Source organism: Chroicocephalus ridibundus, chromosome 5 (assembly GCF_963924245.1).
Source record: "Chroicocephalus ridibundus chromosome 5, bChrRid1.1, whole genome shotgun sequence".
NCBI classification, from domain to species: Eukaryota; Metazoa; Chordata; class Aves; order Charadriiformes; family Laridae; genus Chroicocephalus; species Chroicocephalus ridibundus.
The window spans coordinates 6,444,950-6,459,898 of NC_086288.1; the positions used below are offsets into that span (position 1 = coordinate 6,444,950).

The following is a 14,949-nucleotide window of genomic DNA, read 5'->3' on the forward strand; positions in this document are numbered from 1 at the left end:
TTTTTTTTTTTTTTTTTTTTACAATAGCACAATACCAGAACCGAAATGCTTGCAAGCACTTTCAGCTTTTAAAAACTCAATTTTTTTCAAGGCTCCGCCACACATACCATACGTACTTCACGCCTTGTTTGGCTGGGGTTTGTTTCATAAACAAATGGAAAAGCACCCCTGATTCTAATTTTCCTGCTGTAATCTCCATAAAATTTAATATAAAGCGCCACTTCATGTTCCAACTACAGAAGAGACAAACGACCATTATTTAATTACGAACTGCAATAAAAGCAAGAAACAAAAATTAAAATACACGTTAATAATTTCTGAATCTAGGTATCTGTGCCCTGTCCTTCGGGAAGTTATCCAACAGAAAGATGCATCAAGTGAAAGATTTCAGCGGAGCAACGCTGAGCGAACAGCAGGAGACACCGCCACCGCCGCACCACTGATACACCCTGTCAGCCACACTGTTTGGTTCGCGTGTGGTCCTTTTGTGTCTCCCACCACGCTCCCATCAGCCCACTAACTGCTTTGCCTCTCTCATCAGCCCTGTCCCCACCATCTGCTCGTTCTCTAATTCTCTAATTCTTTGCAAAACTCTCACCTGCAACTCCAGAAAATCTTTTTATCAAGCAACTACGGACTTCGAAGTGTCCGAAGCTGCACATTTTGAGCTGAACCACTCCTGTCGCAAACCAAAAATTGAGGTGACCTCCAAAACTCAATCGATCCCCCGCTTTCTCCTGTCTTGTGACCACAGCCTGTCGGTAATGTGGGATTAGTGACACCTCAGGGACATAGCGATACTTCTCCAGACTTCGCGTTTGTCTCCGAGGGTTTATGCCACAGCACGTACCTCGGGAGCAATCTTAACGTGGAACAGGATGTTCTGGAAGTGGTACCCATCGTTCACTTGCAACACAACGGTGTCATCCCAAGTGTCGGAGCCATCGTGAGCGTAACGCAGCAGTCCGCTGGCAAGGTCATCCAGGTGGAATACGCGGACCGCAGAAGCCGAGTCTCCAGGAGCTTTGATCAGACGCCCGTGACGTGGAGGCTCTAAAACCATCAGCACAACGTCCTGAGGATTGTCACTGTCTCTCACACCAAGCAACAGTTCTGTTAGCGTTCCAATTTTCCCTCTGCGGACGAGGAGGGCCTCATTTCTGAACACATAGGGGGCCTGAAACACAAAAGCAGCTCTTAGGCGTTTGCTAAACCGTAGCGATTTGATCATGATCATAGTCTGGAATACAAAATGTGGGGTTACGGAAATTAGCTCACTTCATCCCTGGAAACCTCCTATTTCTAAGCAGCAGAGAATCACTCTCCACACTTTCTCCCCCAGCGGGCAGATCGAAGAATAGCTAGCAATTTAGACTGACTTAGTTACATTAAAATAAGATTCTCATACCACAGCTAGCTTAGGAAGGGAAAAAACATTTATATAGACATTTATATAGAAAGCAATTTAGTCATCAGCTAGAGCCTGTATTCCCTTTGCCGTCTGCATGGATACGAGACAAGGGACACAGCTTTGCCTTATTACCGTCCACGGAAACTCAAACGGAAACGCGGACCCCAACTATTTTGGGAGGTCTACGTGTTCCATGCATGTCTGCAGGCCCAACGGGAATGCAGGCACCTCAGACGCTGAAGATTGACATCTGAATAATCAGTTCAGGGTGGGTCGGGGATGGAGACACACCATATTCTCGCTGCGTATAACCTACAGCTTCGATAACTCAGACAGACGTCTTTCAGAGCACTGACGCTTGAGAATAAGACCCCAGACAACCAGCACGCCCAGGTCACCTGTTTCAAATGAGTGGCAGAGAGGGGAAAAAAGGAAGCAAGGAAGAACGAAAGGAGAGGGAGAACAACCTGCACAGGTTACACTAAGAGCAGTGAGCCAAGCTGAGAGGCAGAAGCTTGAATTAACACTTCTAAGTAGAAACGAGTGAATCAAGTGACACTGAAGGATGTGCTTTTGCTTGTCCCGCACTGATGAAGTCCACCTTGAAGACAGGAAAACTGGATGTCATCAGCATCATTATTTCTTTATCTTCAAATACTTATTTTCAAAGACTCCACACAGCCCTGCTCCTCCTAGAATGAAGACCAGCTGGAGTCCACGTTTCCGCTGGTTTAAATTAGTTCCCTAGTTCTTCGCCGTCAAAAAAGTTTAAATCTGCAGTGTCTATTGATCCCGATAAAACATCATTTGCCATCAGTAATACCTTGCCTCGGGAGGGGGGAGATCCCACAGAGACAAAGGCAAAGCCCCGGGAATGTTCAGTAGAACGCGAACCGCTGCCGTCTCACCTGCGGACAACTCGTCAGGGTTATTAAGGATCGGCAGGCAAAACTCCTATTATTAAACCTCACTGACGTATTCTGGGGCAGTGACTGCAGCTCTTCCTTAGGTGAATGTCCTACTAGGGTAAACAAGAGATTCGACCAAGCAAAGCTTTCAGCGCCAGCCAGAATCAAGAGACACGCAACAGGATCAACATCCGCAGTTTTTCTTACACGAAAGGACAAACTACAACACTTGTAATTTCCAGAAGTTACGGAACGACTAATACGGAATACAATGATTAGAAGCAACAAAGTGCAATTAAAAGAAATTATAATTCCTAACCCTGAAGCTACCACACCTCTAGGACCCCAAACTGGAAAAAAGCCGAGCAGCGCAAAGTCTCGAGATTGTCAGAGAAGCACAGAAATCACCCATCTCAGGAGGAGCTGCTTCCTATAAGGAACACTAGATGTATTAAACTGGAGACCCCCCCGCAGGACCCCAGCATGGTATGTGGCGACAAAGTCAGCAGCTCACCATGTTTTTGAGCTGCTGGCTGCACTCGGCATGAGGCACCGCATAGCACCAGCACCTTCAGACACAAGCCCCGTCCACCACTGCAATGATTAAAAGAAATTCATTTCTTCGATCCCTCATTGTGAGGATGGACGCCGAGTCAGGCTCGTAGGCAGGAAGGAGTCAGCACTAAAAGGGAAAGGATGATGGCCAGATTTCCAGTTACAGTTTCATCAAGCCATTTAATGCTCCTCTGAGGATGGAAATGGGCCTTAAGAGCAGCAGACTCTCGTTTGCAGTTTAAAGTCTCTTTACACTGCTCGAATATGCCAAGTAGTCACAACTTCCATTCAAGCAAAGCTATCTCATCGAGCATTCAACTAGACTGTTCGACTATGGAGAAAGCTCGGTGCAAGCTGCAAAGCCTCCTTGGAAACCTGGACCCCATTCAAGTGAGTCCACGGCCAACTCGTTGCCAGCAGGACCAGCAGCAAGGGGGAAGCTGGGCTGGGCAGCTCCAGCACATCCACTGCCCTGGAGGAACGACCGGAGCTTGAGCGGGATCAAAGCCTGTGCGGAGGGATGTGGTGATACGACAGGCTGAGAGGCTGCGCTTGGCACACGCAGCTAGGCTGGGCTTGAACAACTCTTTGCTGTGCTGCTGTGTCCTCTCCTTTAATGGGAATCGTAGAATCATAGGGTTGGAAGGGACCTCTGGAGATCATCTAGTCCAACCCCCCTGCCAGAGCAGGGTCGTCTTAGAGCAGGTAAGACTTGAACATCAGGGCAGGTAATCTTGAACATCTCCTCATATCTTGTTTTTTAGAAAGCCTACCCTCAGAAAAGGAGTCACAGACGTCCTGCCTCCGTGCCATCCCTTGGGTGAGGCCCCTCCACGATACCATGCTACAGACCTTGAATAACAATAATACGAGCGACACGGACACTCGACGGTACCATCAACTTGCCACAAGTGGTGAGACGTTTAAGAGACACACTTTAACCAGCTCACGCTGATTTAATTCCCAACTGCCCTGGAAGAAAGCAGTTAAGTAAATGCTCTTGATTGTCAAAGCCCCCCTGCCACAGGGATCAATCATCGTTCAATTGCCCTGCACTAAGAGACCGAAGTAGACCATCCGCGGATCCAAAGAATAATTTAAACAGCAGGGGCTCCTTAACCCTCACTGATAATGGCTCCAGGATTGCACAGCTACAATTCCCCACACAAGTACAATTACACGCAGCAGCTTCTTCAGTCACTTACCCCAAGTCCAGCTCTTCCATGTGACTCTTGGCTGCCTCTCAACTATGTAAGAATTAAGTCTAATTTGCCTGACCTCAACTCCAGCTCAAGTTCTGCCCAGCTCCTTCGTTATCACTGCAAGAAACCACGGCTCCGAATGGTACAGAATTTGCGCTTGTTTCCAAGCTTTGTTACATTACCTGTGTTGAAAACGCTTGAATGTTGACCACCTCAGGATGGGAGAAGAACTGTTGATCGCTGACCTTCAAGGAAAACTGTCCTTTCCTAAACAAGTCCCAAGCAAGCCAAAACACAGGATAATATAAATTAATGAAGTACTCGTGCAGGACTCAATAATGATAGAAATATTATATATTCAGTAAATTACCAGCTTTGTGACAGAAGCTTTAGCTCAAGGTTTTTCAATTATGTTTTTATAGTATTTTTTTCTGAAGATTCACAACAGTCACAACAGGTAACAAAATACCTTTAACTATGTAATAATATACCCTCGCTTCCCTTTAACTAATGATACGCACATAGGACGGCATCTCCAAGATAAAGTACCGATTCTAAATGTCAGTTATTTGCCGCGAAAGAAAAACGTCACTTTTCTGGCTTCGGAACAGAAGCTCCAGACCAGGCAGACCAGGAAAAAAACCATGACCCAGAAACACGTGCCTGAAGTCTAGTGAAGATGAGCTAACCCTTGGCATCAGAAGGACACCCTGCAAGTCTTACCGAGAACAACGGATCAAAGAACACCCTAATAAATACAGGCAGACACTTAGAACAATTCCGCTGATAGCAGTCTAGTCCCAAGGCTTTACGGTGATGTCAATCAAGCGTGAAATTTGGCAGGACGACTGGCTTATTGCCTGGCAGCAGGAAAAAATCTGCTTCCTTGTGACATGCTGGCAGCGTGAGCGTTGCCAGCTACTAATCACCGCTAATTATCCCATGACACTAACAGAGCTCATATTGCAGGCAAAGAAGTAATGGCTGAATGCAGATTGTGCCGCAGAGCATAGCGGTGACATCGTTGGACCATCTTCCTGACGGTATCAAGGAGTTGTTGTAAGAACCAGAGTAATACGCCAGTTTTAAACCCACAGCAGAGTACCCTAAAGATGAGACAGACTCCTGCACCCCCAAAGCACAACAGGTTTGGTAGCTGGATCGCAGTGACCTCTTATACCATAAACAGAGAAGTTTTGCGCCATCGTTTATACTACGGTGCGGTGTAAGTACATTGGTAATTTATTCAACAGCAGGGAAAAGTGCGCTTCCCTGGAAGAATGTTTCCAAGGAAATACCTGTTCTCAAGATATGTCATTTTTTTTAAGGCAAGAGCTCTGAAAAAAGTTTCAGCACGGTCACCTGGATTTCTCTTTGCTGTGCACAAAGCGGACTCTCTTCTCCTTCACATCCTGGGAGCTGAAGCGGTCGCCTTTGCTCAGCGGCACCTCTTTCCCGTTCACCGCCATCACTAGCCTGCCGTTGGAGGGAGCACTGTCGATATGGAACAAGAGCTGTCCTCTGTCGCCACCCGGATCACGCACACCCAGGAAGGAGAGGTCCAGGGGCTTTACCCCGCCAATTCCTACTGAGAGGGTGCTGTTCCCACGGAAGCTCGGGGGATGCTTGCTGGCTAAAAAGAAAGAAGGGGAAAGTATTACTGAATGAATTACAGCCATGGGCTGCGTTAGCATCTTGCCTGTCACTACCACCTTTTTGGATAACAGACCGGACCCTTATAATGCCCTCTTCGTTACTGACCTAGGTGGACAACCGCCAGCTTGAGAAGAACCGCAATCCATCCCAGTCCCCACTGTGATTTTGAGACGCTTGGGCAACTCACTCCCATCTCGAGGTCCCCATCACAAAACTCAAAGCCAACACACACGCGCCGCTATATCTAACTAGGTAACTTCACTAGAAAACCATATCCATGCACACAAAAAAAAAAAAGCTGGAGAAAAATAGCTGCCAACTTTTAACAGTCAACACGGAACTGCACAAAACTGAATTCCAAAAATGCCACTGAATGAACACTACTTCTGGCCCTAAAATCTGCTGGATGTCTGCCGGCTCGGTTGCTTTATCATGAGAGACACTCACCTTCTTCACACTCTCTCGTCCACGTATTGCCATAGAAACCCTGGCCACAGGCAGAAACACAAATCTTATTCTTCAGAAAGGTGGTGCTGTCACAGAGGTGGCACAGGCTGTCACCGTCACACTCCAAGCAGCCAGGAGGACAAGCTGAATCGGACGGAAAGCACAACCCCATTGAGACACTGCAAAAACAACGCGTCCGCTGGTGCGCAGAGCTGCCCCCGGGGCTCAGAACAGAAACACCACTGCTGTCTGTGTCTTACCTACCTGCCAAAATAATGAAAAAAGAAGGGGCAGGGAGTTGAGATAAAAGAGCTGTTAAGAAGTTCCTTCCCCATTTGACGACCGTTTCCCATTGACTACAGAGCACCTGAGACGATCTTCCAAATGGAAGGAACACGTTTTTAAGTAACTGTTATACCTATTTGAAAAAAATACTCCAAACACACTTTCAGGTCCAACACAGCTTGTTAACCCACAAATACAACTGAAACCTCTCTAAAAATGTTGTTCTGACACCTGGCTTTTTATTTCCAGTGCGTACACACATACACACACACTAGCGGCCATCTACATTGAATCTCATTCCTCCTGAATTAGGCGCATCTAAATGCAGATGCAGCCCGTTATCTAATTCTCAGGTGACGGCATCACCTCAGCAGCATCTAAGCTCTTCCTCTTCACCTCAGCTTTGGAGAGAAAAAGCAGCGTATAGAGAACAGAGCCTACAACCCTGGTCCCTCTCTACCACATCACGCTCGCTTTGCTTACCTGAGCACTTTCGCTGTGCGTCGTCTGCGTAATATCGCTTCCCGCATTTGTGAACACAACGAGCGTCCAAGAGGAAAAAGGGGGCTTCGCAAAGGCTGCACTCATCTGGTTGGCGACACTGAAGGCAGCGTTGGTCACACCCTAAAAGTCGTATGAAAAGAGATCGGCTCGACACCGCTTTGAACGGCTTGAAAGACGCGCTGTAACACCCCGCAGGAACCGCAGCCCTCCTGCGTGTGTGTGCTGGAGGGCAGCGAGACATCTGAAGCTAAAGCGTGCCTTCTGAATGCAAGACGTGCACAAATCGGGGGAACAAGCCGGCAGCAGCCATTAGAAGTAACGCTCAAGAAGAACTCACTCTGGCAAGTGTCTGATTCCTTGTAGAAAGCTGCAGGGCACCGCTCCACACAAGCCCCTTCGTGGAGAACGTAGCCCTCCATGCACTGCAGGCAGTCGGTCCTCTGGGGACCTTTACAAGCGTTACAGCTCCAGTCACACTCTGGAATTCAAACAATTCAAAAGTCAATGCAGGGCAGCGCTTTCTGGGGCGCTCACCCTATACGTTAGCACTTGGGGTCTACGAGCCATGGGAATATAAGCCCTAGGAGCAAAAAGCACAGTAAAAAACTGTTAAAGAGAGACTAAAAAAAGAAGAAAGCGTGATTTGTACTCAGAGACGTATTACAATTCAAGATACTGGCAGGGTTTTTTCCCCCTCTCAGACTTAACACGTTCTACTATGTCAAATTCGAGCAGGGTTGGCTCTTGGTCAGCATTCTGGCCCGCTAACACTGGCACAGTTTTGTTACCTGACTTTATCCCATAAGGAGCAACGCTCTTTTTCTGCCAACACTGAGTTTGTTGCTCACTAGCAACTATCCACCCTGCTTCATCAACCTCATGCTTTCAAATGACTCCGACCAAAAGAAACTGAAATCGCTGTCGCTCACAGTCCAAATGCCCTTCTGGAAAGGCCACTGGCCAGAAACACGCTGGATCCGGCTGGGATCAGATCTGCCTTCACATGTCCTTGTTCTATGTCCTCTCCAAGTCTTCAGCAGAGTCCCAACCATGCACACGTGCCCAAGGACTACTCCGGCTGCCAACACTGCTGTTCGCTTCCTGGTGGCACTTAGACGGTCCGTATCAGCAACTAATAACAGACCCACTTGGCTGACGAGACAGACGAACAGGCAAAAGCAAAAAGGGGGGAAACAAGGACTCGTTGAGGTGAGCAGAACTACTCCAGTCCATGCAGCAGGTCCAAGACAAAGCCAGGACAAGAGCCCTGCCTCATTCCAACACCCTGAACACCAATGTCACCTCTCTGAAGAACCGCAGTGTTAAAGGGACGGATGCTACTCAGCCAAGCCAGGTTCGGGTACTGAGCAAGCCAGCTAGAAATGAGCACTCAACAACAACTCATTTGTATTATTATCCTGGTCTTAGTGGCGTTAGCTGCAATAAAGCCACGTTATCCTCACTTATTTCCACTCTCCTTGGGAGTTCTGGACATCTTTCAAGTCATGTGTCTTTTAAATCACTCCAAACTGTTGTTTCTGCACTCAGCCAGTGATGCAGTATTTAATAAGACGGAGAGAAGCAGGTAAGCACACGAGGCCCTACAAGCACTCTAAACCAGATTTAGCCCGGTAAGCTCACTCATTATTCAGCTGACCCGTGACCAAACGAATTGCTGGCCCCGACCCTTGAAAAGTTCGCTGGCTCACTTACTAAATCATTTACAAGACACAGGTTTGCAACAATCTCGTTTCGCTGAAAGGCTGAAATAGGTGACAGTGAAGTGCCGAAAAAGAGAAAAAACGGCAAAAGCCTCACAAGAAATCTCTCGCCAAACAACTCCCCGTCTCACACACGCTTCTTAAAGCCGGCCACCTGCACAGATCACACTGCAACGTACCGCAGTCTCAGCAATTATTTTTTTATTATTTTTTTTTTTTCTTTAAAGTGGCACTGTATTTTTCACCTCTGCAAGTCTTGCTGGAAAAATCCAGGTAATACTGCTGAGCGCAGCTCTCGTACTGGCATTCTCCGAACAAGAGGACCTTCGCTGGGTCTCTGCAGGACGTACAGCCGGCAGCTGATTCACAGCTCGAGCACTGGCTGCTGCAAGCTGTGGAAAGACAAAGAAAAATAACTGTAATTACTGAAGCGCCAGCCAACGGTACACGTGAAAACGGTATTATCCTGTAGGCTTGCCCCTCCTCTTGTCCTCTTTGAAAGACGCCTGCGGAGACTTCAGAGTTTTTGCTGCTTATGTTCCATTTCACCGTTTCCAAAATGTAAAAAGCCTTCTTCCATTTGGAATAGAATGTTACGTCTCCTCACGCTGCTTCTCACTCTCCTCTGGACAGGTCAGGGTAAAACACTGACCCTTGAATTCAAATCACCAAGTAAGAGCTTTCCCTGCCTCTGTTTTTCCTATTTTCTTTAAGTAACCTGCATTTCGTACAATTCCAGACTTAACCCGTGAACGCACAAATCTGGAGACCACAGAAGAGCGCTGCAATCCAGTTAGCAAACCTTGGTGGGACCGAAGACCTGTTTAATTTCACTTCAGGTTTCCATCTTTTTATTTGCACACAGTGTGAAGTTTTGGAGCAAAGAAAGGATGCCAGGAAAAAAAAGAATTCAGGGCTTTACTGAATCTAGGATCAAAGTCCAGAGGTTCAGAATATTTCAACTCACCTCTTTGATGTCCAGGGTCTGTCTAAACTTCTCAGGATGCTGTACTAACAGCCGCGTGCATGCAGCGCTGATGTCAGAGCTCTTAGTTAACTCACAGCAGAAGATTTAATAGCTATGAAAGACCAAAAATATTTCCTAGCCCTCTGCCTACGCACTGAAAAGCTCGCTCTGATTCTGGTGAGAAGAAACTTTATAAAATAAAACATGCGGGAAACTCATGGAGGTTCACGTTTGCTTTATACCAACAACTGTAACCACCCTGTTAGCAAGTACCACGATGGTGTACGCAAAAGGGACTCCTAAACTCCTGGCCAACTACCCCTAAATCCATACGGAGTCGGCATCTTTGCCCAAGCTCAATTCTGTACTTGCGATAAATGAGAAAAAGCCCTGAAAACACAGCCCTGCGTGTTTAAACTAAAGAACAAAGCACAGCTGGCCATTTTTAATGGAAAAAACCAAACAAAACCTCTCCTAGGATTTAGCACAACTACAGTCCAGGTGCTATATACCGACATTACTTGCGGTACCATGTCAGTGACACGCTAATTGTGGGATGCTAATTTAGTGGTATGCCAACTGTGGAAATCCACTTCAATTTGCTTGTAATTCAAGACAGAGGTTTATATCCGTAAAACCTCAAAATACCAAAGTACATGTGAAGATAGCCGTGTTGCTCTCACTGAAGTGGTAACCCAACGCTCTTCAAAACAGTGAACTTGTTTTAGCTCATCTAAAAAATGTCACAGAAGGCCTGTGTTTTATTGAGGTACAAATGATTTCTAACAAGATGTTTATCTAAAGAACCTGGCAGCTGCTTTTACGTGCTCTGGTGCCTGTTTGATTTCCCTTCACTTAAGAATACTACACGGAAAAAGTGCTATTTCTAAGTGCCACGAAAAGCCAACTCTTACAAGTATGTTAAAAATTCCACACGAGGTCTCAATCTATAGAAGCTGGGTTACCCGTGAAGGCATGCCAGAACAGCAAGCAAAAACTGTATTTGAAATCCATCCTGTCTGCTTGTTTTATTAGCCTGAGTCCCTATCTGCATTTTTAAACCCATGAAGAACTTGTTAAGCGTTGCCCTGTTCCTCGGCCAGTAGGTCCTTGAGTTTAAAAATATCTCCGAGAGCCCATACCTGCACTCAGCATCTCTCTGAACTTCATTCCAAACCCGAGTTCCTCAAAAGTGCAACGCGACTAAAATAAACGTTGAAGAGAGACCAAATTTTCTCAGCCTAAGAGCCGACCTCCGTTTAAACAATTTTCACTACCTCTAAGCGGTAGCTTTCCAGCAGCCTGGGACAGTTTCTACCTACGTGGCTTATCAGCAGTGCTTCACTTGAAGAGGCACAAGTGACACTTGGAATGACAAAATTCCAGTGCACCGACGCACTTCGCCGTGAGGCTCCTGCCGCAAGGATTACACACGCTTCTTGAAAAGCCATTTGCACTAAAGAGATTGGAGCAGTTCAATTTGCTCGCAAAAAATCTATTTGCACTTGAGCTACTAAACCAAATTCAGGAAGGGGACAGTCCTCAGGAACGTTCCACTTCTACCACGATGTCCTGAGGGAGGAGGTATTGACAGGGAAGTTTTCATTAGAAAAGGGCATTTTAATTAGGAAGGGAGGTATTCTGGTGTAGTTAGCAATAAGAGAATCCATACTGCGGGAGAGAACAGTGAATATCTCGTAGAGCTTGTAGGAAACTAGGCAGGACAGTGAGAATCCCACGATTCCTTTTTTTTATTCATCTTTTTTATCACTTTCCTTTTTTTCATTATTATTGAATAGCCTTTTTTTTTTCTGTCAGCAGAAGAACGGTACAAAGTCTTCCACCTATTTCCTTGAACTTATGCGAGGTGTCTCCATTTCTGCTTGCAAGATGGAAATAATAGTTTCAGGAGAACCATATATTTCAACAAAAGGCAGGTAAAGCTGACAGCTGCTACCAGCTTCCTCCTGCAGGACCTCATCAGTAAAGAAACTGGGTCAAGACAGGATGACAACAATACCTATCCTTAGTGCGGTGCAACAGAGTTATTTTATCATAAATCGGGGATAATTTAAACCAGGACTTACGAAATCTGAGCGTTCAGGTTCACAGCAACCACACCACTGAAGCACTCACTCATTTTCAGGTGCGGGTATTACAGGGGGTCAATTCAAGCAGGGTTTTTTCACATTTGTTTTATGCCTCTGGGCCATATAATTTTCCATTTGGGAACACCAAGCCCCACAACTATGTGAGGAATAACCCAACTGCTGTCAGGGCCAGAGCAAACATAGACTAGTAAAGGAAAAGAGAGGCGCCGAGAGGTTCACACAGGATAGCAGGAGTAGGATAAAACATTACTGGACTTAACACCAGATCAATTGCATCAGATCATTAGGAGGTAAAAACATCACAGCTCAAGTCAGTGGGGGCTGTGCCTCCCAAGCCGTACCTTGTTTCTACCGAGGTTTTACACTTGGAAAAATTCAGCATAAATGCTGCAGTCTTAAAACAGCTTCCACGGCAGGTGCTGGCAGGTTGTGCAGCGGGGAGGGGGTTTGCCTTAGCAAGAATTGATTAAAACCGGTCTAAACTTGTCAAGTTTTCACAAAGCCCAGAATCCACCAGGACTTTTGGCCACTTCTCTATGTACCGCCTAGACAACTTCACAAGGAAGCCTACACAAACCCTCCTGCAGCTTTTAACTACGGGACCCAAAGCCTCTTGCCTTTGAAGTCGCTACCAACACCACAACTGTGTTCAAATGGAACCCACGCTGTAGGCTCCGTTTCTAGGGCAGCTAATCACCTCTGTCAACTCGCAGCCAATTTTTAGGCACTTGAAATCTTTCCTTTCCTGGCGAGAGGAACACTAAGCGAAGGAACAAGAAAAGGCATGTCGGCGAATACGCCGTGGAAAGGAGAGAGACACTCACGTTTGCAGGTCTGCCTGTCGTCCCTGTAGTATCCCGGGGAACAGGCTGGCGCACACATGCTGGTGTGGGAGAGAACCAGGCTGGTGTCGCAGGAAGAGCAGGAAAAAGGACCCCCGCCGCTGCAGGTCTTACACGAGGGGTGACACCCTGCAAGGACAGCAAGAAGTGTTTCTGTTCAAGGGAAAGGAGATCTTTGAGGAAGCTTCACAAGGTTCAGCAGAAGCGCTCTCAGAGCCTGAGCACGGTGACACTGCGTACCGAAAGCTCCCGCTAAGTCGAAGCCCTTACTGCTGCACAGCGCTCAGGAACAGAAACAGGCAATCCAGCTTGGGACAGATGGATTAAATGGGTTTATTTGTGCTCCGTGTGCTACGCATACTAGCTCCCTCCCCTCCTCTCCTTTCTCTCTCTTTTTACCCATTCCTCTTCTCTTCAACCTTCCCTTCTCCTTAAGAACAACCCCACAGGATCTGGCCGAGACCTGTCGATCAGAACAGAGCGAAAAAAGGGCAAGCACGTATCAGTACCTCTCTCTCATGCTTTCTCTCAAACTAGTTGCAGGTCAGATCCTCCTGAGCCTGATGCCCTTTGCCTATTTAGGAACCATCTAGTGCTTTTCCGACACCTCCACACCTCCCTGAAGATTTACATCCCTCCCTTCGGCAGGAGTTGCACAGCTGCCCCCTACTGCGAAAAGCAACACAGGAGAGAACAGGCAATCTCTACGCGCCCCCTCTCCATTTCACTCATTACTTCGTGGGCTTTTGTCGTATTTTCCCCCCTCCTAAGGTCCCCTGGTTTTCAGGTTGAAGCACCGTGTTCCGCTCAGCTGCTCACCGCACAGAAGCCCTTCATCCCCCACATTCAGCGTTCGGCATGAATTCTTCTATTCCTCTTTCCTTTTAGGACCTAACATTTCATTTCCCTTTCAACGCTGGGATGCCATTTTCACAGGCTGACGGATCACTACCCGGAGATCACGGCAAGGATGCCGACATTCTGCGTGTGAGGTTAGAACCGGGTCTCCCTGTGTGCATCGTTACACCTGCCTAACCCAAACTTACACCTCTGGCGCTACTGCCCAGACACTCAAGTCTTCCAAGATCTTTCTGCAATCCTTCATAGCCAGCAAATCCCTCTGACTGCCTCCAGTAAGGAAGTACATCACTATCTTTTTCTTTCCCTGCATTTTAAGAGACATTTTTATGCTACCCATCTTGGTTTCTTTCCCTGTTTCCTTTCCATCCCTTTGTCTGCCAATTCTTGTGCTTCTTAGTCTGATTGAAGAGATTTAAAATACCACAGCGGATAAGGCCAAAGTATCCTATGAATTTCTCCAAAGGGGGTACACGCTCACAAAATTATTAGTCCACTTTATTTCTTGATAGGCCTTTACCTAAGGATTGATGCCATCATTACATCTATCCAGCCAAATTAATCATGAGCGAAAGTGGGCAAAGAAATCAGAGAAGCGACTGCATTATGCCGCGCTGGAGATCTTCAAAGCCAGCACAAAATGTAACACGAGCTCTGACACAGTCTGAATAATGCAAAACTTCTTTTAAATGAAACCTTTACACCAAAGGGAAGAAATGGTATCCCTAGGCTTCAGCTTCCAGGACGGCAACATCGCTTTCCGGGGTCTTTCCAATTAAATGACACAGAGCATATTTCATACATCTCTGAGATTTCATTTGTCAAAAACAGGTAAATAAAACCACTGCACAACACAGAGTGCCTGAGAGAAGCTCTGAAAGACTAACCATCCGGTATTAGACTGGATTAGGAAATGCCACTTCCTGCAAAAGGAGCATCTACATCTTAATTCCAATAGACGTGATTTCTTGTCTTGATTTCTTTCTCTTCAAATAAACCGCAATACCCTTTGCTCAGTTTAAGACGCATCGGGCTTTAACATGTCTCTGCTGACCATTTAACAAGAAAAGCAAGCTATTTCCTTCTACGAGACCAAGAAATATAAAGCAGCTCAGACAATGACTGGAATATGAAACCACGTCAAGAGCAAAAACTGCGGGAGATCCAGGGATAGGTGAAGGCACAGAAGGCTGGAGAACAAAATGTGCTATCGGTGCAGCTTCACCCAGGCAGCTGGAACGCTCCATCTATCACGCTAGCCCAAAAGGCTGAACGAAACTGGCTCTTTGTATTAGAAGCTGCTACAAACGATCACCTTTTGGACCATTACTGTAGCAAGACAAGTCTCAGTGAGAGACCTTAGCGAGGATGATGTCCCATCCCAGGTTGCAAACTTCCTGAGAAGTTGCTACCAGCTCGAGTTTTGCCTTCTGTGAGCAGAAGTTGCAGGGCCCTTCGAAGCACGTAGCCAGAAAGTATTTC

At 46.7% G+C, this 14,949-nt stretch overlaps 1 protein-coding gene across 5 annotated transcripts in view; it reads right to left on the reverse strand.

Annotated features, from left to right (window-relative positions):
- FRAS1 (Fraser extracellular matrix complex subunit 1) overlaps positions 1-14,949 on the reverse strand; it is a 167,370-nt gene that overhangs the window by 54,086 nt on the left and 98,335 nt on the right. For all 5 annotated transcript variants that reach the window (XR_010071148.1, XM_063335505.1, XM_063335506.1 and 2 more), the window contains 8 exons: positions 12,592-12,738; positions 8,935-9,081; positions 7,306-7,446; positions 6,948-7,088; positions 6,180-6,323; positions 5,439-5,709; positions 4,259-4,343; positions 851-1,177 (listed from right to left, as the gene is read on the reverse strand). Coding sequence is in view for 4 of the 5 variants with exons in the window: in XM_063335505.1 (XP_063191575.1) it covers positions 851-1,177; positions 4,259-4,343; positions 5,439-5,709; positions 6,180-6,323; positions 6,948-7,088; positions 7,306-7,446; positions 8,935-9,081; positions 12,592-12,738 (1,403 nt within the window). In the remaining variant the exon portion in view is untranslated. The remainder of the gene's footprint in view (positions 1-850; positions 1,178-4,258; positions 4,344-5,438; positions 5,710-6,179; positions 6,324-6,947; positions 7,089-7,305; positions 7,447-8,934; positions 9,082-12,591; positions 12,739-14,949) is intronic.